Below are 25633 nucleotides of genomic sequence, written 5' to 3'. Positions count from 1 at the left end.
TAAGTAATAGTAGCATTGTACATTATTTTTTCAAAGCAAAATGACGTTTAAAAGCCTAGTATGTGAGATTTTATGATGCAAGGAAAAAGAATATTGGACATGCCCTCAGGAGAAGCGCCAACCGTAGACACGTGTTTCGGGCTTTCGGCCCTCATCAGTACGGTGAAAAAGTGTTAGATGAGCAACACTTGAAGAAAAACAACAAACAAATGGAGTCCAAAATAAAAGCCAGCCGTCCATCTGTGGTCTCCGTAGGAAGACCCAATGGGTTTTCGGGCAACAACCAACATCACCACGTGATGTTGGTTGTTGTAATTAGACCCTCGATAACCTTTCCACAAGAGGTTTTATGATCTTTGTAAACTCAACCTCCCAACTTTCACTACATCAGCCATAATTGCCCTACAAAACAAAACGTACCCTTCTACTTCAACAAATAATCTGACCAGATGCAAAATTGTTGAAGGATTTGATTCAAACTAAAACTAAATTGTGACTTAATAACCATTTAATCCAGTTATAAGGAAATCTTATTTCTATGGATAACCTGTCGAAGTAGAAGGTTTTGCTTATTTGTATTAATACAGATAGAAAGATTTGCTTCATTTTTTGCAAGTAAAAGATTTTTTCATTAATAAGGCTCATTAGTTTAACAACTTAAATCAAATGGAACTTGCATTCAGGTTTGCCCAATCTATTTGTAGAAGAGAAATTATCGTTACCAAATGAAGCTAGAAAATTTCGAACTGTTCAATGCACTTCAGATATTACTTGACCACCAAGTGATCCCTGTGATCATGATCATTATTGAAAAAATTTTGTCGAATATTTTTGATGTTATTAATTCACGAGAATTTCAAACTCTGCGTATTTGTAGAACTGTTGTTGACGACCGACACTAAAATAAGGTTATTTCGGTTCTCAATTATTTTGGAATCGTTTATGAAAAATGAGACTGACATCTAGAGATGAAGGGGGAAATGAGAAGGAAAAGGTAAGTTCAAGCACCAGTTGTTCATATTATTCAATAATAACAGTTCAATTTGAATCGATTTTTCACTAAACATATTGTATTCATAAAAAAATTTATTGGAAATTTTTTATTCTAACTCAATTAAAAGATCATTTTCTCCAACAGTCTGTCCTTCTTCAATATTCATTATTTTAACTGTTCCACTTGAACCACAGCTCATTGAATTCTGCATCTTCATTGCCTCTGTAACAATAAAATGAAAAATGTATTTCTTTAAAATCATTTTCGAATTTGTTTCACTCACCTACGACGCATAATTCTTGGCCCTCCATAACTTTATCTCCAATTTTACAGGATACGCTCTTCACAATACCAGGCATCGGTGCAATTAGTTGTTTTGATACGTCTATTTTAGGTTTCTGTTTCATCCATTTCAGATAATCGAATGCTGGTACTGTTAGAATTCTCATGTTATGCTTCGTTCCTTGGAAACTGAAAATTAGGAATCCATCAAAAAGATTGAAGGTGTATTACGAATGAAGCTGAGAGGAAACTAATGGAATTCCTCCTGTGGTAGAAAAAACAATATCTATAATAATAATAACATTTTATTGGATGTGAGTTATATGAAACTTATGCATATTTTCTCGTCAATAGAATGTTAATATATAAAAAGTGTTCTCAGGGTTTTATTACTTCTAATTGTAATGGAATATAGGAAAATAATTTTAATACAAAAAATGTCATTAATCTTTTAATATTATTCCGTTCCTGTGGTTCATTTGAAGCTAATATTTGATCTGCAACAAATACGTTTTATCTGCAGAGGAAAAATTCAGTAAGAATGCTTCAGTTCATAATCGAATATACTATTTAGAAAGACTCGTAACTGTTGAAGGTACCACAGTTGCTGTTTTGGGGCATTCCTCAATGCAAAACACCCGGTCTAGTCATTGCAAAAATTATACCATCTGGAGACAGCAATTCTTCTGTATTCTCCACAAAGACTAACACCACCCTTGTAAGATAAGGCTCGTGCAAAAGTTTTGAATTTTGTGAAAGAAATTCAGACCTTCTAAATAATGACCCACAGCCTTAGGTACAACATTGGCTTTTCATATGTATGATTACATGAGCACGTAAATCATTACAAGTATTGGAGTGATGCTAAGCCTCATTTACTGAGAGAATGACAAGCAGTTATCAGAGAAATAATCACTAACAAGATCAATTATTGGAATTATTAGGTAAGCTATATTCACTTGCTCTATACTCATGTTTTTTGTCCTTGTATCATTATCATTATTTTTACTACTTACATCATCTGATATTCTCCATGAGCATTCCTAGAAGCCAGTTGCATGGCCACAACTTCATCGTTACCTATTTTAGTCAAGATGAGCGATTCTGATAGATTTATATCATCTTTATTTATTTCTATAATTTCATCTCCTATTTCTACTTTGTATAAACCGTTAGTTTGAGATACTTTCACAGGAATATCCTCTCCATCAAATTTCACAAACAAATCCCAGCTATCACGTACTTTTTCGTGTATCCTTATTTTAGTACTGTTCAAAAACTGACTGTTTCTTGTATCCCATTTAGCAAAAATACCGACGGAAACAGCAATCATTTTATATTTGTCAGAGTCGTTTAGTTTTCTTCCTTGGAATCCTTCTCCATACACTTCATTCAGGTAGTTTGTGCTGATGTTTCCTGTGAAAAAAAATCTTGGTTGTATTTGAGATATAGCAAATATTGCAATTGCATTAATTTCAGTAATTGGAGATGACATTTTCGATTCATTTTTCTTTTTCGATATTCTTTTGCGGTTTTGGTTAAGCTATTCACACAAAATTTTGCACAAGACTTGGAAATTGTCGTTCTACCTCAAGATGACGCATAGGCGTGCGTGCAGAAAAGAAATAGAGGGTTTTCCCGCACTGTGTGGGAAAGTGACTCTTTGTGACTCAAAACGCGTTAGGAAAAAGAGTTGAAAGCGCACGCTTGTAGAAATATAAAGTTTCGAACGCTTATCATTGGAAAATTACAGATATTCTGCAGAATTTATCTCTTCGGAGAACGGGCGTTCAAAAAAGAACTGCAAAGAAGCAATTAGATTTTGGGCGCATATTATATTTAGTCATGTTATTTTAGGATTTACCTACAGCTTGCTCCTACCTTCATTGAACCTTTTTTCGGTCAATATATCCCTCAACAAAGGGATATTATGGGTGACCCCTCTGATTATGTACTGATCTAAAGCAGCTATACTTCTAGAGATTGCTTCGTTTCTATCCTTCCCATAACATACAAGTTTACAAATCATAGGATCATAGTAAATACTGATTTCACTTCCTTCTTCAATTCCACTATCACATCTCACCCCTGGTAAATGTGTGGGTTCTTTGTAAGAATAAAGCCTTCCGACACTGGGTAGACCAAAGTTCTTGTATGGGTCTTCAGCATAAACCTTAGAAAAAAATCAATGAATTCGATTTAATCAAAAATTTCAATTTCTAATCAATGATTTTTTACGAACACTTATTAGTTAGAACATTGAATTTCAAGTTTTGGTACTTATTTAATGAATCTATGTATAAGAAAGATTAATAAAGATTCGATAAACTGGTATAATTATTACAAAAATGTAGCACTACAAGAAACATGTTTCTTGTAGTCCTACATTTTTGTAATAATCATACCAAAAAATAATTCCTTGGATAATTTCAAGAAAAAAAATCCTATAAATCTGAGCCGCAAATGCTTTGTTTTGGAGATACATTGTGCACTCTGTATATTATAGGATTTTTTTTTTGAAATTATCCAAGGAATCTCATATTTTCACTGGTACTTTCAATTCAAAAACACCATGTATATGAACGAAATTTATGTGTTAGTGAGACTTTAAATTTTGAGGGTTGATTTTAGAAGTAAAACATAGATAAACAAGTAAAACAGGATCTAACTTCAAATATTGTTCATGTTCTTATAGCTTTCAGAATAAACGAATCGTTATGATTATGATTCAAAACATTCTTACCCTGTTTTCTATCGCCCATCCATTTATTTTTACATCTTCCTGTTTTATATTGAGTTTATGACCTTTGGCTACTCGCAGCATCTGCTGAACTAGATCTACTCCAGTTATGCACTCAGTAATTGGATGTTCTACTTGCAGTCTAGTATTCATTTCGAGGAAGTAGAAGTTCCTGCTTTCGTCTACCAAAAATTCCACCGTACCTGCAGAATAGTAGCCTAGCTCCTTACACAGCCTCACTGCTTGCTCTCCCATTGCTTTTCTCGTTTTTTCGTCCAAGAACGTGCTAAAAAATCAGTATTGTAATGTGCGCCAGAAAATATTCTTTATTTTCAATTACAAGTGTTTTAGGGGAAATGCGGAGATAGCTCTTTTTGTGAGAATTATTTCTCACTAATTTGGTTTAATTTTTTCATTTTGCAAAAAATCAGTTCTTGGATTCTTACCTTGGAGCTTCCTCCACAACTTTTTGATTTCTTCTTTGAATACTACATTCCCTTTCATTGAGGTATACTACATTTCCGTGTTTGTCTCCTAATACCTGAATTTCTATGTGTCTTGGATTGTCTATGAATTTTTCCACCAGCATTCTAGAATCACCAAAACTGGACATGGCTTCTTGTGTTGATAATTTGAAACCTGCTCTAGCAAAATAACATAAATGAGAACTTATAAAATATGAGAATAGACCACCTATTGAGTTTTTGAATTGTTTGTGAACGTTCAGATAATCTGCAAGATAGAATGAAACAACATGTTTTATTTATTACTAATAAAAATCATCACGACACTCTTTAAAAATTTTTAAATAGATAATAATTGTTTCCGTATGAACATGAGGTACTTGGGTACGAGGGAAAATGTAATAATCACTATTATGGCGGTGTGATGACTCGAGGTGGTGTGAGAATATATGAATAGTGAAGGGTTTTCCAATATGTGGTTTTATTTAGAAGTGCCCGCTATCTAGACAGCTGTCACTTTTGAAGCTGTCATATTTTGTACATTCGGCAAGTTGAAACTACTAGTATTTTTATTCCATCAAAATCGCGTTTTTCTTCGGAATGGTGCATCGCAAGAGCATTTTTTTTCATTTTTGTCCTTGTTATTTTCTTCGCAGTCGTATTTGTGTTGGTATATTCGATTCGAATTGAGGGTGGTCCTAATATTTCAATTCGAGAGCCCTCTACATTAAAATTGGAAAGTGATCCTAAGAAGGTCGCAGATATGTTTAACATGTTTTTTGTTGTGACACCGCGGAGAGTGGTTGAGGAAATTTCAGCACCTCTTAATTCACAAGAAAAAATTAAAGAGCAGAGTTTCAATGGGAGTATGTTTTTGAGGCCTTTCACTACTGAAGAAATTTATAAACTCCTACATAAAAAGCTTAAGTGTAAAAAATCTTATGGTTTTGATGGGATTCCTACCTTTATGATCAGGAAAAGTCTGGATTTTATTATATACCCCTTGACTGAGTTGGTGATTCTCTCATTTATAGGGGGTACCTTCCCGGAGAAACTGAAAGTGAGCAGAATAATACCTTTGCATAAAAAAGGTGATGCTGAAGATATTCAAAACTATAGGCCTGTGACTTTGACTTCCTCTTTTTCGAAGATTTTCGAATACTGTTTCATGTACAGGTTGATAAATCTTTTCATGAGCAATGAGTTGATGATTAAAAATCAATTCGGCTTTTTGCCTGGCCGTTGTACATCAGATGCAATTTTTCATTTTTTGGAGCAAATTTACTCACATCTGGAGGACGGTTAGTGTCCTGCTGGGATTTTTTGCGATCTCAGCAGGGCATTTGACTGTGTGTCACATAGGAGGCTTTTCGAGAAGCTCGAGGGTTATGGAGTACGGGGCAATGCTCTACAGTGGATCAGATGTTTTCTTGAAGGTAGACCACAGTATACAACTATTGGTAGCGAAAGGGATAAGGTAAGGCGTCAAGTGTGCTCAGATACAATAACAAATGATATCTGGGTTGCGCAGGGGTCCGTGTGGGTCCATTTCTCTTCCTCGTGTACCTTAATGATATAATAATAATAATAATAATGGAGTTTATTTCGGTGAATAAACAAAATACATCATTGAGGTATAAATGGATACAGTGATGGATTCAGATTTTACTGTGTATGCGGATGATTCTGCGTTTGTCACCAGTGACCGATCATTGAATGTTCTTGAGCGGAAATGTAATTCGGAATTGTCCAGCGTAATGGAATGGTGCAATGTTAATCAACTTTTCTTGAATTTATCCAAAACGTATTACATGGTTTTTTACAATCCTCAGAAAACTAAAGATTTGAACATGAAGATAAGTGGTGGTGACATTGATGTAGTGAGATCGCACTGTGTTTCCTTCTTGGGAATCATTGTTGATGACACCCTCACTTGGAAGTCCCATTATGAAAAGCTTGCGTCCAGAATAAATAGTACTTGTTACCTCCTGCGCAGTCCAAGGGGTATTCTGGATCAAAATGACTTGATCGGCCTTTTTCATGCGCAAGTAATGTCAAGACTTAGGTATGGTGTCTGCTTTTGGGGAATATCAGCGGAGTCGGGCAGCGTATTTAGGGCACAGAAACGTGCTATTAGAGTAATGACGGGAGTTCATCGGCTGACATCGTGCCGAGAACTATTTAAAAAGTTTTCAATTGCCACACTTCCCGGTCTATATATAATCGAGTGTGGTGTATATGTGCACAAGAATAAGAAAAAATTTACAAATAATGGGTATAATCATAATTTCGATACAAGATTTAGAAACGACCTTAGAATACCTACGCATCGACTCTCGAAAACCCACAACTCTTTCCTCGTGATCTCTTTAAAAATTTATAATGAGATACCAGCCGATATACGACATATCTCGGATCTCGTTCGTTTCAGGAGAAAACTCAGTGAACTTATTGTCAGTCAATCCTATTACAACTTAGAAGAATATTTTGGAGAAGAAGTTTGATCTGAAAGTTTCGATTTTTAAAATGTTTTTTTTTTGTGAACTAGGTACATGTTACTTTTTTCTTTTTGTTATGACTTTTTCTATACCTTGTTGGTCGATGGAAAATAAAGAGATTCTATTCTATTCTTCAAATATTGTTTTGCCATGCCAGTATAGGCCAATTGCAACCTTCACAGGGGATTTGATTAACTAAGTTGGTACTGCTAAATGTTCAGTTGTACTCCTGTCAGTCGATTCGTCAGTTATAAGAGGAAACGGACAATATTATCCGAAATTTTTGGTGCAACCGTATCTACCTATGATGTGTTCAACAATTGAGTGGGTCTTTGTTCTGGAGCACTTCAATTCTGCCGCTACTTTTGACTTGGGATAAATTGTATGGATCAGTAGATACTCCATAATTGTAAAAGGAAGGTCATGTTCCGAGATGAAGGCTGCCAATCTTATTTCACCTAAGAAATTCAACATAAGGATTTCATCGGCAATCTATCGAGCCGCCACTGCATCGCAGTGTCCTAGGAGTGTCGGGATAACCGGTCAAAATTCTTACCTGGCGTCCTCGTCGTTTCGGGCAATACGCATCCCCTTGCCACCTCCGCCAGCCGAGGCCTTTATCATAACCGGATAGCCAATTTCCCTGGATATTTGCACACAGTGATCTGCATCCTTTATTACGCCATCGTATCCGGGAATCGTGTTTACGCCAGCCTTGGCCGCCAGTCTTTTGGATTCTAACTTGTCGCCCATTCCAGTCAACGAACCGATAGAGGGACCTACGAAAAATACTCCTTCTTCCTCCTGAGGAAATAGAAAAGTTGGAGGTTATTTGATTGTTTCTTCTGAATTTGAGAGGCTTTTCAGTTGAGCCAATAACATATTTGAACCATGATAGAATTCAAATTCATACTCAGTCAAATAAACTTGATTGCATCGAATGTTGAGGATACCGCTAAGTAGATGGCGCAATTCACGAATAGAAGGAGCATCGCTGACACATAAACATGATATGAAAGATATTTCAATCTTCAAATCAACATTGTTGTGTCCAGTCAATTTCACGCAAACTTTACGGGCAGTTGAATATTCAGAAAGACGCATTTAGGTCGAAAAACCAACCCCTGCAGGTACAGCAAGGGCTAAAAATAGAACAGGAACATCCTTGGCGCCACATTGGCGCTACATATGGTCATCCTGAAGTCCCATCTTAGGGCAAGGAACGAAGACGTGGACCAATCAGGAACCTGAATTGCGCTCTGGTATGCAAAATCCAAAGCGACGCTTAACATCCCCAGGAAATTGGGGGTACCATATTCAGTACGCTCGTAGCTGTTACCTTGGAAACACATAACTTGTACAGCCAAATTCAATATATTAGTTAAGAAATCCGGTGTTTCATTATCCCAATTTAATAGAATTACAGTTGATCGATTCAACGAAAAACAAACATCAATGATAACGATTTGCGCAAGGAAACTCAGAGCTGGTGAAGGTTTCCGAACTGAGTTTATCAGGTGTCTTGATCTATCAGCACTCTGACCTATAGGTAGATCTTCCGGCAGATATAATCCTTCGGTAAATGGATTCAAAAAGATTATTCAACTCATAGTCTAGTAGAACATTTCAATAATCAAAACATCGGCGTGATACGATATCTAATAAACGAGACTTCTCCTTCAACGGCGAAGTGGGGATGGAAATAGTTGAGGCATGTACTAGCGCTGTGGCTTGAATATTAGTCGCCTGCCAACAGTGAGATCGGTTACGACAATTTAATTCCATTATATACGAGAAATTTCTTTGCAACAATGAATAACACCAATAATTTCTTCTGTGAAAATGAGTAGGTAGGTACTTAGGTTCTTTAATGCCATAACTAATTTGAAAAAAAAATTGTATGAAATTAAGAATCGCAATGGAAGACAAATTCAAATTTAAATTATAAAATGGTACTTTGGTCGTCAATCAATCGAAGACACAATATACTAATTTATTGTTGATACCTGGGCACCTTGTTCCAGTGAACAAAGCGATAGAAGTGTTATTATTAGGTTCGAAGAAATCAAGAATTTTTTCATGAAGACAAAATGGAAAACGGATTCTGTGAGAAGATAATTCAAAAAGAGAATCTTATTCTTTAATAAGTCATCGGTTTCCTTGAATAGAAAATATAATACATCAGTAGCGAGATCAGTAGTAAGATATTGGTCTTGGAAGAATGTTTGTACAAAAACATAGTACACATTTGAACGTTCAGAAAACCCCGACAAACTCAACCAGTCCAGAAATATATCGAAATGGATTACATAGAAAGCTTTGATGAAGTTTGGAAGTATAGTATATCCAAAGTCACTTGGATGAATTCAGAATATTTCGATTATACAAGGGTTGTCCAAGTTTCTAAAAATTTCTTCGGGGCCAGTGAATTTATTACTTTACAATACTTTCAAATGAACCCCGGTATTTAGCCTTTTCATGGATTAGTTCAAGTGACTTTGTATATACCTGTATATATACCACTATTTCTTTGGAATGGAACCTCCTTAATTAAATCTTAATCTTAGGGTTTTTCTTCGTCCATTGCTTAGCTTACTTCATCCGAGATTTCAGCGAGATCAGTGCTAGTGCTATATCTAGGGCGGAACCCTCCTTGGGAGGTGTTATGAAGAGATTGGTTGTTGAGATGACTCTGAATTTGAGAATGACGAAGCCTCTCGAAGAACTTTGACAATGTGGGAAGTATTGATATTTGTGCGAGATCAGTGCTAGTGCTATATCCAGGGCGGAACCCTCCTTGGGAGGTGTTATGAAGAGATTGGTTGTTGAGATGACTCTGAATTTGAGAATGACGAAGCCTCTCGATGAACTTTGACAATGTGGGAAGTATTGATATTTGTTTGAAATTATGAGGACGGTTGGAATGATATTCTTTGGTATAGGGAAAATATGATTATACATTTCAGTAGAACCATTCATAATCCATCATATTCAACCAATCTATTCCAAATATATAGTTAATACCTATATTCCTCATAAACATACCAAAACTCAAACTTAGGAGCCAAAAAAAACTGAGCAGGAAGAACAGGATTGACTGTTGATTTATTTCCGTACCTAGACCTACATACCGTAAGGTTTATCTCACCTACTTTCTTGAGGGATTGATCAAATTATCGTGAAAAAACCTTCTCCTCTGCTTCTCTTAAAATATATTTTGCTGATAATTTATTGCGTTTTTTCATCATATCATTGATGTCACCGTTAGTTCAGGGGCATGGGAAATTCTGATAACCTTTGTAGTGACTCTGTTTGCCCGAGAGGTGGCGTTATAGGTGTCACGCCACAATCTAGTGCGGCCCCGGTGGGTTTATGTGGGACGCCGCGTTGCAGCAGAGTCGCCCCTCCACAATGAAGTGAGAGGTTGTCTAGGGCAGAGATTGCTGGCTAGCCCAACATTGATCTCGGGATGAAACACCGCAATCTTTAGAGAGAGGGCGTACCTACGACATTTGGCTCGAGAAAGACTCGCCAGACTTTCATCGGAGATACTTTTTCATATACTTCAATAATCTTTTTCTTGAGAAGAGTGATATTATAATCAAAAAAACCTCCACAATTAATTTCTTTGTACGTCACTGCAAGAATACAATTATCAATCTCACTCTCAATTTTTATCGACTTCAGCATGCCCATTCTGTTTCGGCTGAGGCACTACTTCGAATCTTCTTGTGAAGTCAAGGCTGCATGTTAGATTCATCATTTCATGATTCACTCCTGGTGAAAATGCTTTTTATAAATGTGGGGTCAAAATTGATTTGACCCTTTTTGGCAACTTCTATCTTTGATATAGTCATATAACATGCCTTAATATTAATTTAAAATTGCACTAATGGATCTAAGGACACATAACATTTCCTCCACTTTAGTGACTTGAAGTTGAGTTGAAGATATAAATGCCTATACAATCCTTTCACCATATTATTTCCAATGCTTTTGTATATTGTACACTATGTTTCAATTATTGTCGGCAAATTTTAGGACAGTTCTTGTTCATTGTGAAAACCACCAATCACTTGAAACATGGAGACCTGCGAATGAACTAAAGACAGATGCTTTCGAACTGGTGTAATGTAAATTGAAGAATATCACTTCAATCTGGACAAACATGTTCGTATAATCAATAAAAAGACAACTAAAAAATATGCACGATAGTCGGAATGAGAACAATAAATGAATTTTTCTGGTTGGCCGATTATTTCAAAAACGCAGAGGAAATAAATCCATTGGTTTAGTCTATGATTTATTGAGAACCTTTTTCATTTCAATAAGTATATGTTTACGTGCTTTCTTTTCCACTCACCAGTTTCTGAACGAATTGGGCATTTTCAGATAAAAAACCGTAGCCGGGATGCACAGCTTCCGCTCCTGTAGATTTAACGGCTTCCACTATTTTATCCATGTTGAGGTAAGATTCAGAAGCAGCTGCCGGCCCAATAAATACAGCTTCATCAGCTTTACTGACATGTTTCTGGAAAAAAGTGTAAAATGTTATTCTCTGGGAATGAAGTTGGAACTATTTTCTGGTCAGAATTTCAACAATTAATGATGAATTTAGAGATTGGTTGGATAAGATTTGATACTTTATTCTAAGGAAAATTAGCATAATTATTTCAACTAATGTATCTAGTGATATTAGAGGCAGAAAAAATATTTTTTCAAAATTAATTTATGGGTGACATCCTATATTTGAAGCATGCCAAAGTTCAATTTTTGATAATATTCAACGAAATAGTATATAACATTACTAGCAAGGTAAGAGGGTTTTTACTGGCGAATGGAGGATATAATTGATGAGCCGCAGGCGAGTCAGTTACCTCCTTGAGCCAGTAAAACCCGTTACCTTGCGTGTATTGTTTTATATTTTATTTGTTTCTCATTTGTAAAAAGGTTAGATAAATTCCAAAAAAATCTCAATAATTTGTCTCAAATGTCGTAAGCTATCATAGACAAGTCTATGTAAGCTATGGAAGCGTTGCCATGAACATGTCTGTTTATTTTTCTTTACATTTGTTTTGGCGAAAGAGAGAATGAATGTGCCAAAAGAAATTATTGAGGCAGCCAGTAGTGTAGCTTCAAGTTTATTACCTGCAAAATCAGCTTCAAGTTACGAGCGAGAATACGACGACTTCAAAAAGTGGCAAAACAAAAATAGTGTGATTGGGGTAACTGAAGATGTTTGTTGGTCTACTTGAATCAACTATCAGCTAGATTCAGCCCTAATACTTTATGGGCAAAATGGTCTAGGCTGAAAAGCTGCTTGGAAATGAAAGAAAATGCCCATGTTCGCAGGTTTGTTTTCCTTAAAAAATTTATTGAAAAATATGACGTTTAGTTGTCATTTGCAGATTTCAAAAGGTAATAGCGTTTCTGAAATGAAAAAATGAGCGTTATACGCCAAAAAAGGCCAAGGTATTAAGTAAAGAAGAGGCTGAACAATTTCTTTTACATGCTCCTGATGACCAGTGGTTGCTGGCTAAAATTGTAACAATATTTGGGATTTTTGGATGTTGTCGATGTGACGAAATTCTCTCCTTAAACATGAATGATCTAGAAGATATGGAAAAATACGTTATTGTGACATTGCGGCAAACAAAAAATTTAACAACAAGAAGATTCACCATAACCGATGATGGCTGCAGCTTCAAGCCTTGCATGTTATACAGACAATATGTAAATCTTCGGCCTCCTGGAACAGAAAGCCTAAGATTTTTTTTGACATACCCACATGGAAAAATCTGTGTTACTGGAAATAACAATTGTACCATGATTTTCAACATATATGACGATAAAACAAAATTTTCTAATGTAAATAATACTACTAACTTGTAAAAATTTTGCAAGTTAACTGTCAGTTTTACAAGTTAGTGACTTGATAAAATAAACTTTCTTGATTAATATTGTGTTTTTGGAAACTGACGTTTACAAATGAGAAACAAATAAATATAATTTTCTTTTTGCATAGAAAGCACTGATTAGAATTTACCAGTGTTGAGTATTTATAACAAATGCCTCAGGTGTAAAGAATTATTTGTGTTTTAGGGATGGACTTGTAGACATGAAGTAAAGGGTGTTTTTTTTTTCAGAGCTATAGAACTTTAAATTGCAATAAAACAACGATGGATTATTCGATTGACATGAATTTCATTTATCCACAAGATAATCTTGTGGCATTACATTTTAAATATGATTTCTGTCATATGACCCATGACTTTTTCCAACATTTGTGGCCGTATATCGGCAATAACACGGCGAATGTTGTCTTCCAAATGATCAAGGGTTTGTGGCTTATCCGCATAGACCAATGACTTTACATAGCCCCACAGAAAGTAGTCTAGCGGTGTTAAATCACAAGATCTTGGAGGCCAATTCACAGGTCCAAAACGTGAAATTAGGCGGTCACCAAACGTGTCTTTCAATAAATCGATTGTGGTACGAGCTGTGTGACAAGTTGCGCCGTCTTGTGTTGGAACCACAGCTCCTGGACATCATGGTTGTTCAATTCAGGAATAAAAAAGTTAGTAATCATGGCTCTATACCGATCACCATTGACTGTAACGTTCTGGCCAGCATCGTTTTTGGAAAAGTACGGACCAATGATTCCACCAGCCCATAAAGCGCACCAAACAGTCAGTTTTTCTGGATGTAACGGTGTTTCGACATACTCTTGAGGATTCACTCCAAATGCGGCAGTTTTGTTTGTTTACGTATCTATTCAACCAGAAGTGTGCTTCATCGCTAATGGACGTATTGCGCGATACGTATTCCGCACAGAACCATTATTTTCGAAATAAAATTGCACTATTTGCAAGTGTTGTTCAGGCGTGAGTCTATTCATGATGCATTGTCGAACCAAACTGAGAATAAATCACTTGACAGCTGTTAAATCGGTGGCCATCTTGAACAGTAATGCCAACTTAAAGTTATATACCTCGAACAAAAACACCCTATATAAACATACGCACCACCTAAAGATGATAGTTTCACTGGAAGACAAGCCTGTCCTCTGCATTAGGATTGCTTTATATTACTTCATATTACAATAGAAATTAGATCGGAGAATACACAGAAAGTGTGCTTCATATTTTTCGCATGAATTGCATACTATGAAAGCTTTCATAAAATGAAAGATATTCAATACTCTTTTAACAGTTTAAGCAAAAATAAATCGCCCAACTACTTCATCCATGCTGTCAGCTTTCAAATAAGATTCAATAATATTAATCTTTTGTTCTAGATTGATAATTCTTAATCCGTATAAGACTTAGAAGCCTAAGTGGAAATGAAACTACAAGTAAAATGCTGACACCAGAGACAAAATATTTGCAGAGGTAGAGAATATACTCTTTGCTTCTTTCTAATTGGAATTCATTGTTTGTAGAAGGAAAAAGGGTCAAACCTTTTGGCTCCTTGGTTCATTTCGGTCATCCTCGCATCCTTGCATTTCTTTCTAACACATTGATATTAGGTACATCCTAAGGTACCAACTATATAAAGATAGAGCAAAGTGATAAATAATGCAAATGTTGAACCTTTGTGTGGAATTTTCGTTTTAATTACATGTTATAATGTACAAACTAATTCAGAATACTATATTTAGAATCGTGGGTTTGGTTCCGATCTGATAATTAAATGATGAAATTTGATCCTTTTCAAATATACAACGATTGTTTGATTTTAATTAAGTGGTTGTAAGTACTCGAGTCTGGTTATTCTCCTCTTTTCCATTAAATATACATGCAATATGTGGAAAATGCAATAAAACATCCAAATATTATTAACAGGCCAAAATAGACTGAACAGGATTGGCCTGAGTGACAATCAATTTTACTACACCTAGACCGTTTTACCTCCATATTCCATAGTCTAGGTAGGTGCTGGCTAAATTGCGATGTTCGAATTTTCTCTCGCAAATGATGAAGTGGTCCTAGTGAAGACTTCTTCGTGGTTGAATTTCATTCTATAGGTACACTCGATAATTTTCGGTAGAAAAGATGAAGAGACTTGATTTTTTTTTGATATAATAACGGCGTCGATTGCTGATTGATATTTTCAGATTTAGTGCGAAAGATCAATAATTCGAAGAGAAAATGATCCGAATATAGGGAAGTTTTGTAGTTTCTTAGAGATTCATGCCAAAATTTCTTTAGGATCATGTCATTAGAATAATGACTTTTTGTTTTGAACACTATTAGCTGTGACGAAACCTATCTCGGAAAGCCGTAGTAGCACTGACGATTATAGCTAATGCTATATTCACTAAGGAACTTTCCTAAGGAATGGAAGAAAGTCTCGTGGTTTCAATGATGCTAAATTTCTGCAGATAACGGAAAAACTTTAAGGCAATAATAAAAAAAAAAGATTTTGCAGTTGAAACAATTTTCAAAGTCAACACTCCGAGTAGTGAAACAATTCACGGACTGATTAAACCACAATTGAGACACAGGAAGTGACAACAGCTTTTGATCAAGTAAGACACAAAGGACTGCTAAACAAACAGCTTGTTTCCGGTTTCTGACTATCTTTGGTTGAACTTGTAGTCTCTTTCCTGTATTCTCGCAAGTTTAGAGCCAAAGTTGATGGAGTACTGTCTTCAGTGAAACAATTTTCAGCCGGAATCCTGCAAGTATCTCTTCTGCGAACGTTATTTTTTAAATAATATGTATCCGACATGCCGAAAACAGTAAAAATCACCATGGCCCTTTATGCTGACGATATCGCCATTCTTGCCAGTTCGTGGTTTCCCAAAATGGCAGCTGAGTACCTGCAAGGAGTCATCACAAGACTAAAATCATGGTTCACTTGATGGGAAATCGAAGTGAATCCTGACAGGAATAAGGTTGATCTCTTCAGCCGAAAAAGAAATGAACATGGACACATCGTAATTTTTGGGAGGAATGTCGAATTTAAGAATTTCTAAGGAAAAACGAGGTCAAGTATCAGAGATTGATACTAAACAAGAAGCTCACTTGGAAACAACACGTCACATCAGCTTTGGCCTGAAAATAATATTCCTAGACGATTATTCAATAGACTTAAGTGCGAAGATATTCTACAAAGCCAAAAATCACGTGAACCTCCTCATAAAGAAGGCTTGTGACTGAAAGGTCATGGGGAAATACAAGAGACCGAAAATGGCACATGGAAGTGCGTGTTTGGCCAAATATCGACTGGCACAGAGACTGTGTAATAAGTAGTTACACAAATACTTTTCATTCGCATATTGGCACCTTCTAGAACAGAACTCAATAGTTCGCCAGAGGTGGATAACACTGAGAAGAAGCAGTAGAAGACTGACGGCCTAATTGAAAAAGAGAATGAAGTTTACTATTAGCTATATGCGCCAAAATTTTGTGCTGCAATTTTGAAAAATGCATGCAGTAGAATATCCAGTATTTGCAGTGATCATAATAAACTTTCTACAGCCGTTCATGCCTTTTAGTTGCAATTGAGAACCACATCAAATTTAACATAACTTTGAGCGCTCGTTACCTGAACACAGAGCTCTATTGATCATTCCGTCATGTCTGTATTGATAAGTCATGTCATTATTCGATTAGATCGCTTTATAATTTTGTCAATTTGGTCTGTAGTTTTCGAATATTGAGTCAAAAATTGTTTCAAACGAAAATATTAGTTTTTATTTTGTTTATCGTACAACCAGATCATAAAAAAATCTAAGCAGAATATAGACAAAAAATTCCTAATATCACCGTAACAACAAATCAAACTAAGTTAAAAGTTTGTAAATGTAAAATATCATTCAAACGTTCATGTCGAATACCAGGAGGATCCATGGGTGCCCGCAGGGGGGGGGGGCAGAGGGGGCATGCCCCCCCCTGAGATTTTCATCATCTCATTTTTCAGCACAACACCCTCAATATAACTTTCTCAATCCAAAAGGCAAGGAAAAAAGGAAAGTAATGGATTCACAACAATTTTTCGGTTTTCAATGACAATCATGGACGCCTTATCGTTTTTTAATAATTTTCATTTTGCCCCCCCTGAGAAAAATTTCTGCGGGCGCCCATGGGAGGATCGTATTATTATTAAAGCTCCTCATCTAGATAAAATAACCGACAACAATGTTAGGTACAACAAATCTGTGCTGTCCAAAAGGCGCATGAATGATTAGGGCTCAAAACCTCCGGGCGCCTAGGCAGTTATATTCTCGATTTTTTTTATCGAACTTCTCGATTTCCGCGAGAAGCATTGGACGTCATACGATGGACTGTTGGATTATTTTCACTCACCAATTTATGACAGATTATGCAACGATGACGACTTCAATAATTACCTGATTGAGACAGTATAATACAATTAATTATAAATATCGGATGTGAAATGACTTTTTACATTGTGCTTATGAATGATTTTTGTTTTTCTCCTGGTATTGTAATTATTTTCTTTTGAATTATCTTATGGAACATTTATTTCAGAAATCTTAATTAAGTTAATATCACATACAGGTCATACCTCATGTACCTCCGTGATGTAAAGTGTTTATTTATGAAATAAACTTTATTATTATTATTATTTGTACTTGCGATATGCGGATTCTACTTACAAATCTCAAAAAGAAAACTTCAACATTTCTGGAACCATTCCTAAAGTTAATCATAGAAAATTATGATGTGAGCCGAAATTGGCATGAACAACCCCCTGCTAATATTATGTGTGAAAAGTTCTTTAAGAATCAAGCCCGATAAAATCGCTAAATTTTAATATAACTTATTTCTACCAAGAGGTATTCTGAGCATGGATGTTTGGAATATTTGAAGTCTTCTTTTTTGTCCAGTGTGTTCGTTCGTTACTATCCAGCTCTTCCATTCGTATAATTTAAGTAATTAATGTGAACAAAGAGGAAAAGGAATTAAAATTTCCCCGTAATCTGGTGAAAATGTTATATTTTTTTCGGGTTGATTTAAATATTCATTATTCATTTTCATTTCCGGTGTAAATAACATTTTTCTTCACAAAGAACACGGAGAGTTTAATCAAGCCCACCATGAAAGAATTACACTTTTTCATTCGGATCAAGTGTAATTGAGGGCTTATGTACACTTTTCATAATTAATTATGACGGAAGATTTTAATTAACCAACTACGTTACTTTGCTTCGAATTTATTCATAATTTCTATATATTGATTTGAATTATTTATTCAGAATATAATCAATTTATTAGTAATTTTTTTATACCTAGGCTATAGAATTTATGTCAATTACTACCACCAAATATGCAAACTCACAAAACAAATGAAGATGATATATATCTAAAGGGTTTTGCAATAAGAGGTTTCATTTTGATATTAATAAAACCAGTAAAATTCAAAAGGAATCAATGGATATTTATTTTATTGTAAAGAGGAAGGTATGCCATTGACGATGGAAACCGATATCAGTCAAATAGCTACAATGGCTACGGTTGTAGAACCTTTTCATGAAATTTTCCATGACCAATTCGCACATTTGCGGTTTTATGTACTCGATAACTTCAAGAATACCATCTTTAAGGTCTTGAATCGAATGTCGAACAATGGCATAGATCTTATCTTTCACGTGATCCCTAAAAAAAGTCGAAGGTGTTAAATCACAAATTCTCGGTGGCCAATTGCGATCACCTCTTCGACAAATAAAACGGCTAGAAAACTTTTACTTCAAAATTGCGATTGTTTCGTCGCTTATCTTGTTGAGAAAAAACATCGTCCACACCAGAATCTTCCAACAGTTGCACCTGCTTCATTTTTGAATAGGTAATATACAATCACAACATCAGCTCAAAAACCGCACCAAACAGTGAGGATGGAGACATGGGCGCCCGCAAGGGGAGGGCCAGGGGGGGCCGTGGCCCCCCCTGAGATTTTGATTGCCTCATTTTTCAGCACAACACACTCAATATTACTTTCTCAATCCAAAGGGCATGGAAAAAAGGAAAGTAATGGATTCTCAACAATTTTTCGGTTTTCATCAATGACAATCATGGACGCCTTATCGTTTTTCAATAATTTTTATTTTGCCCCCCTGAGAAAAATTTCTGCGGGCGCCCATGGATGGAGAGGCTTTTCAATAATCATTCGCAGAGACCTCAATGCGACAATTCGGCATATTGACAAAGCCTCCGAGGTGAAAACAGGCCTAGTCAGTGAAGATGAATATTCGATGAAAATCCACTTTGGTGCATTTCAAGGACCCAATCATTAAAGATGCAGAAGTTTGTGGTGATCGATCGGCTTGAGTTCTTGTATTAACCGAATTTTAAAAGCCTTAGGAACTGAATCTTTATGCAACGCACGGTAAAATGTCGTTATGGAATGTATAATTCGAGGCAAGGAATCGACAATCCCGGGTTTTGGTCAACACTTTCACACAACAGTTTCACTATTGCCGACCGAGAAGGTGCTTCAGGTGCAAAAGTGCTTTATTTTTTCGAACTGTGGCTTGAAGATTTTCACAATTTTTGTATTCAATTTGAACAATTTCAGTGCACAGTTGAAGCTTTCACACAACAGTTTCACTATTGTCGACCGAGAAGGTGCTTCAGGTGCAAAAGTGCTTTATTTTTTCGAACTGTGGCTTCAAGATTTTCACATTTTTTGTATTCAATTTGAACAATTTCAGTGCACAGTTGAAGCTTGTTAAGTTCCATTTTGAGTAATGGAGTAGCTTTTACTTCTCGAATGTCAAAAGATAGCAGCTTCAAAAGTGACAGTTGCCCAATTAGCGGGCTATTTGAAATGAGACCTCTTACTAGAAAGCCCTGTAGTATACTTAAGTAGATAATATTTCCGCGATGGTTAATGAACATTTCAACGTGGAGCAGTTCATTCATTTACGGTTCCTTTAACCGAAGAAAATTTTAAGTCAAAAAAACAATTTTTCAAATCGCTAACATGACCGCTTTCAGGAAACTATCAATTCCAAAATTAATTAACAAACATAAGTAAACATGAGAAATTATTAAGAAAAATCCGAGGAAGAATTACTCTAGAGGAAATCATCGAAATGGGTAACGGTTTTAATACTTCTATTTTTCACCCAGTACTTACAACAGAACAAATGTGAGTACATAAACTCGTTCGATAAAAAATCGGACAATTTGACTACCGGACATTCGGTATCCGAAAGTTCATTAAAACTGTTGAACTATTCAAATAAAAAATTTTTGGGCACAATAGATGGAATCGAAATATTTGAAAGAAAATATTGTTTGCTTGATTAACAACCTACTGCTTACGGTTCTTTGTCGCAGGTTAGGTAAAGAGGTTTGTTTGACACCACTCCGTAAATATTTTGGTAAATTTGGTTAGTATCTATTATTTTCTTTCTGAAGATAACATCTTTTCTGTGGTTGTAGTAGAAAGTTGAGTAGTGTATTCGAGTTCATTCGTATAATAATAGTTTCGATGTGGTCTCAAAATATCGAAATTTATACATATTTCATGCGAAGAATGATCAAAATGAAATAAATAATGAATAAAGGGATAAAAAAAATTAATACTTATATTCGCTACTGATTATTTTCTCTGAGCTCGTTTGTTAAATGGCCGGATATTGCTGTCTCCTAGTAAATATTGCAACAAATATTTACCGTCTTGATTTGTATCATTTGAATGAATTAATTATTCATGACAATGAAAATAATCAGTAGGTACACTTTCAGTGGGTGAAGAAACTGATATTCAATATTTAGAATGGTCGATAAACTGCAACATCGTAAATAGGTATTCATGTTGGATGCATTATTAGACTCGTCCACCTGACTATCAGTGTACTACCTGTAATTTTAGATCAATTTATAAGTTATTGAGTATAATTTGAGAATTGTTTCAAGGACGGAGTGAAAGTGATAATTAAAATGCGTTCAAAGTAGTTCTGTTTAATGACAAATATTTTCAGATATTCTTTCAAATGATATTTGTGTTATTAATAGCTTCGAGAAGACAATCAGAATTAAAACAGAAAAACGTTATTCCAGAAAAATCACTAAATCAAATTTTATAAAATTCAAGGAATCGATGTGGAACACAGGGTTTTCTAATAGTAATGATTAAATTTGAAATGGTTATGATAGCATCGCTGTGTATTATTTTTTGATATTTCTTATGTTATTCGTGTTGATTTATTGTATTCATGCTACTTAATCACGGAAAAAGAAATTAGACGAATACTTCTTATATTTTTCCCAGTAGAGTAAATGAGAAACCCTGAAATAGATTGTAAATTAGACCAATATCGACTTGCATGAATTCGATACTTGCAGTGTTTTGTCAACTATAATCATACCTTTTTTCTCCTAACATTCAACGAAGTGTATTTTGATAGAAGGAATTTGTTGTGATTTGTGGCGACTATTTCCCTCGTCTTAATTCCCACCAATCACATACGCTAAATTTTAAATTAAAAATATTTTCTAGATGGAAAAACTGTATGATATCACGTATCAGCAGTTTTTTCGAGTTTACCCGCGGAAAAGCTTGACAACTGTTTCGCCAAAATAGTATATTTTTTACCGGGTAAGAAAAACCTAACTTTTTTGGCCACTGTGCAGGTTGCTACTTTTTGCTTCAAGAAATTTTGCCAGGAATGTCAAAATTTTCTAGCAAAAATTACAATACCCTTGGTAACAAGTAATTGTGTTCTCCACTCTCCAGAAATAGTCTTGTCAAATATGATTCGGGAATATAATTTTGCCTGTGAAAAAAACGGAAATAGAAAATAATATTTTTTTACAAGAAGCAGTCGTGCATTATCTATGCTTCTTGATGAAATATTAATTAGCAACGTGTTTTCTGATTTTCCGGAAAAAATAGATGCCCTCATGATATTACTTACGAGTTAACTTTTTCACGCGACAGAGATTCCTTAATTTGGTTGCCATTTGTTAAGACTGATTTTTGTTCGCCCAGAACATTTTATATCCAAATTGGAGTGCATATATTTCTGAGTTTATCATCAGCATATGTTTCAAATGGAAGGAAGGAATAAGAAGTTATCAATTAATTAATTATTTTTTTCAGTTTTTTTTCTATTATGGGCACACTGACAGAACACTTTAACAATTTCTGAATGTTGTTGTATTAAATTAATCCTACTGAATACATAAGACATAAGAAATGTCAAAATATAATACACATCGTTACCATTACAAAATTTTAAATTGTATCATTCCTATTGGAAAACTAAAAACATGTGAGGATACCATGTTAATGATTTCAATAGTTTTGACCGGAAAGTCCTAGCTTTATTGATGTCGGATATATTTCAGATCTTTGAATGGACAACTCACCGATTGCCTATCAGCAATAGAATAGACTGCAACTGTTTGAATACCCATTTTCTTGGAAGTGTCTATTATTCTGCATGCTATTTCTCCTCGATTGGCAATGAGCATCTTATTGAAGGTGGTCTCATTTTTATCTATAGGGTCTAATGTGTATATTCCTCGTTTTTCTTGTCCAGGAAATGTTGACGTTAGTCCTTGTAACTAGAAAACAGTAAAAGAAAAAGATCAAGCATCAATTTGATATTTGATTGTTTCGGTCATTACTTGACGCGGAATTCCAATTTGAAATTGTGAATAAAAAACAATATTTTACTCCCGCTATTTTCATTTTTACGACATTTGTTTCGTCATATTATGACTTCTCCAGGTTCTCCATATTCGAAATGTTAATGAGCAATTAGATGCCAGCAACCTTGAAAAAACTGGTTAGGTTCAGTGTAAAAAGGTTATTTTCTTCAAATACTAGTCCAACATTGCTTGACTCTTCATTTGGCTAGTTTATAAAAAACAAATTTTCAAATAAGAATGAGTTAAGTTTTCTCCGGAGATATTGGTTAGACGGTCAACCTTGAATTAATAATTTTCCCTATATCATTTAATTTCTATCTTTCTTGTACTTAAGACGCGGTGTTTGACTTGAGAGTCGGTGTACAAATGAATAGCGAAAAATTCAACATTTTTGTTATTCATTGAAGCTATCGTAATATTTTTTACTATTGCCAAAATCTGGGTAGACAGAATAACAAATGAAGAGGTACTATGGCATCTCATTAAAACGGCTGAACTAGTCATCACTATGAGGCGCCGAAAACTGAAATACTTCGAACATATTATGAGACATCCAGAAAAATAAGCTCAACTCCATTCAATAATTCACGAAAAAATACTGAGGAAACGAAGTGTAGGCAGAAGGACAACTTCATGGCTGAAGAAGAAGATGATTTTCCATTTTTGGCGTTTAAAATTATTTTCTTTCGAAATATATCTCTTGTGAAAAAGTTCCATTCTGGTTGAAAATGGAAATTTTTTCTGATTTTGCTCAATATAGGCGATGTTTTATTTTTTATAGAAAAATCAGTCTAGCCAAATCTAGGACAGGAGTTTACAAAAAAAAGCGAGCTGTCATTCTAAGTGCGCTGACATTTTTCGAAATTTTTCTTGGTCAATATTTATGAAGATGATTTTTGCGCCCATTTCAAGAAAAAAACTTTTAATGAACATATGTCCTAAACGTTACAGAGATACAGGGTGGTAAAAAAAAAAGAAATTTGTATTCAATAATGAGCAATTTGATCTCTTGAATTTTTTCAGTCCGACGCACGGGTTTCATTTAAAAAATTGAAATCAATGTATGTCTGTGCATGGTGATATTGTCATATTAATGATATTGTCATGATCATGCAGAGAAACGGTTTTTATTTTTTTAAGCGAAAACTGTGCATCAGATTGAAAAAGTCAAGTGATCAAATTTGGTAAGAAATGATTGAGAATTTCAAAAATAATTGTTATTTCAGGAAAAAACTGTGGCGTATCATCAATGTCGGCCAAAATAGCCAGTTCAAATTACGTACGAACGCCACTGGTGAAATTGAAAAAAAGTGATACATTAAAAAATACCTCTTGATTCATAGGACATGTATGACAAATTTCATTGAAATATCTGATGTGGTGTTGTAGATATTAATAATAAATTAATTATTTTTGAGAAATTTTACCACCCTGTATCTCAAAAGGTTTGGGCATATGTTCATATGAAATTTTTTTTCTTAAAATGGTCCCAAAAATCACCCCAATAAATATTGACATTCAATTGGGAAACACCCTGTATATTTAGAAGTAAATATTCTGCAATAAAACAGAAAATATATTAACCTCATTTTTCACTGCAAAATATCTAGATTTTAGAAGAACAAATACGAAAAATTCAAATAAATGTCTAGTTTCCGAATCCTAACTTCAGGTCTTTCGTTCCAAAATGAGAATAACAATTTCAAAAATTCAGTTTTGAATTACTATTTCACATCTCAATGCAATATTCTATTTCGATTTCATCGGGAGTAAATCATATTCACGGAACCCCTAGTCAGATTTTGCCCATTAATTTGCAGTGTTCTATAGATAGGAATACTTGCATAGGGTGGTGAGTAATTCCATAAGAATTTGAGCTCCCCCTGTGCGTCATGCACATGCGCAAATGTGAAATTTCCGAGAATATTCCATATTGTGCTGATCCGGTTCTGAAGTTTGAAATAGATATTGAGGTTAGCGGGAATTATAAATTTTTGGCAGATAAATGTGTTGCAAGACCGAAATAAAAAACTGTGCAGTAATGACTTTTACTACCTCCATCAGTACTTCACTTTTGGGTACGCCCCTGCTTTTTACATAATACTAATCCGTATCATTAGTCTTTTTTAAACATTGACGCAAAATATTTCAATATTCTATTTATATACACTTCAGTTGTTGAGTAGTAAGTATATAGGTAATACTTTTATTTATTTGACTGTTTTACCGTTGACCTAATTAATATCGGAATATGTGCTTCCTTGAGCCCCTTAATATTTTCTTTACATTTTTTTTCAGATTCAGCTATGGATCAATCTTTTTTCAAAGTGATATACTTATTATGATATGGTAATAAGTGTTGATCTGATTGAATATGGATGTAAAATAAGAGGGAGTTGCAATCATTTGAAGAGTAAATCACTTACCATTAATTTTGGAAAATATCTATCCAATAAACGTCTACTAACTACACACGTTGCCATTGTCAATTCAATCACCGAACAGCACAAACTAATTTATCTTCTCAGTTGTAATATCGTCTTCATCAACGAAAGGCAGGTTTATCTTTAGTAGTCGAAATGAAAACGAAAATTAACTACTGATAAGAGACTCTGTTATTGCTTGGATACTAAAGCCTGACCTTTGTATTAGAAATATATTTCAACACCGACTCCAGAATTTGCATTTTGTTTTCATCTTAAATAACAATTCGAATCGAATCTAACATTCAGGTCCGAATATGTACGTTATATTTACGAATCTGAACTGAATCGTCGAATGTTGTGTTTACCTTTTCATTGTAGAAGTTAGATAAACCGGTTTTCTATCTGATGGATCGTTTACACGAGGCATATTCCATTCCATCTAGCCCAAGACTTGAGAATCAGATGAAATACGCTTCTGTATGGATTGTCTCGTTTACATAAGATCTTGACGTAGTGGAATGTCTCGGTAAAAGTGTTTAGTATATCATTCTTTATCAAGAGGGTATTCTTCCTCGTTATTATCACGCTGCAGATTTT

At 34.8% G+C, this 25633-nt stretch overlaps 1 protein-coding gene across 1 annotated transcript; it reads right to left on the bottom strand.

The window, feature by feature from the left end:
• Positions 1 to 1062: 1062 nt before the first annotated feature.
• Positions 1063 to 25378, bottom strand: LOC123678078 (propionyl-CoA carboxylase alpha chain, mitochondrial-like). Its single transcript, XM_045614871.1, has 10 exons — positions 25037 to 25378; positions 22326 to 22523; positions 11342 to 11509; positions 7535 to 7782; positions 4463 to 4660; positions 4020 to 4302; positions 3158 to 3449; positions 2293 to 2692; positions 1278 to 1465; positions 1063 to 1216 (listed from the first exon to the last, which is right to left on the bottom strand). Exons 1-10 carry the CDS (start codon positions 25091 to 25093, stop codon positions 1101 to 1103), a joined length of 2148 nt encoding a protein of 715 aa, XP_045470827.1. The 5' UTR covers positions 25094 to 25378; the 3' UTR covers positions 1063 to 1100.
• Between the last annotated feature and the right edge of the window lie 255 nt (positions 25379 to 25633).

This window comes from Harmonia axyridis, chromosome 4 (assembly GCF_914767665.1).
Source record: "Harmonia axyridis chromosome 4, icHarAxyr1.1, whole genome shotgun sequence".
Classification (NCBI taxonomy): Eukaryota; Metazoa; Arthropoda; class Insecta; order Coleoptera; family Coccinellidae; genus Harmonia; species Harmonia axyridis.
This window is presented reverse-complemented; position numbering and strand designations above follow the sequence as displayed.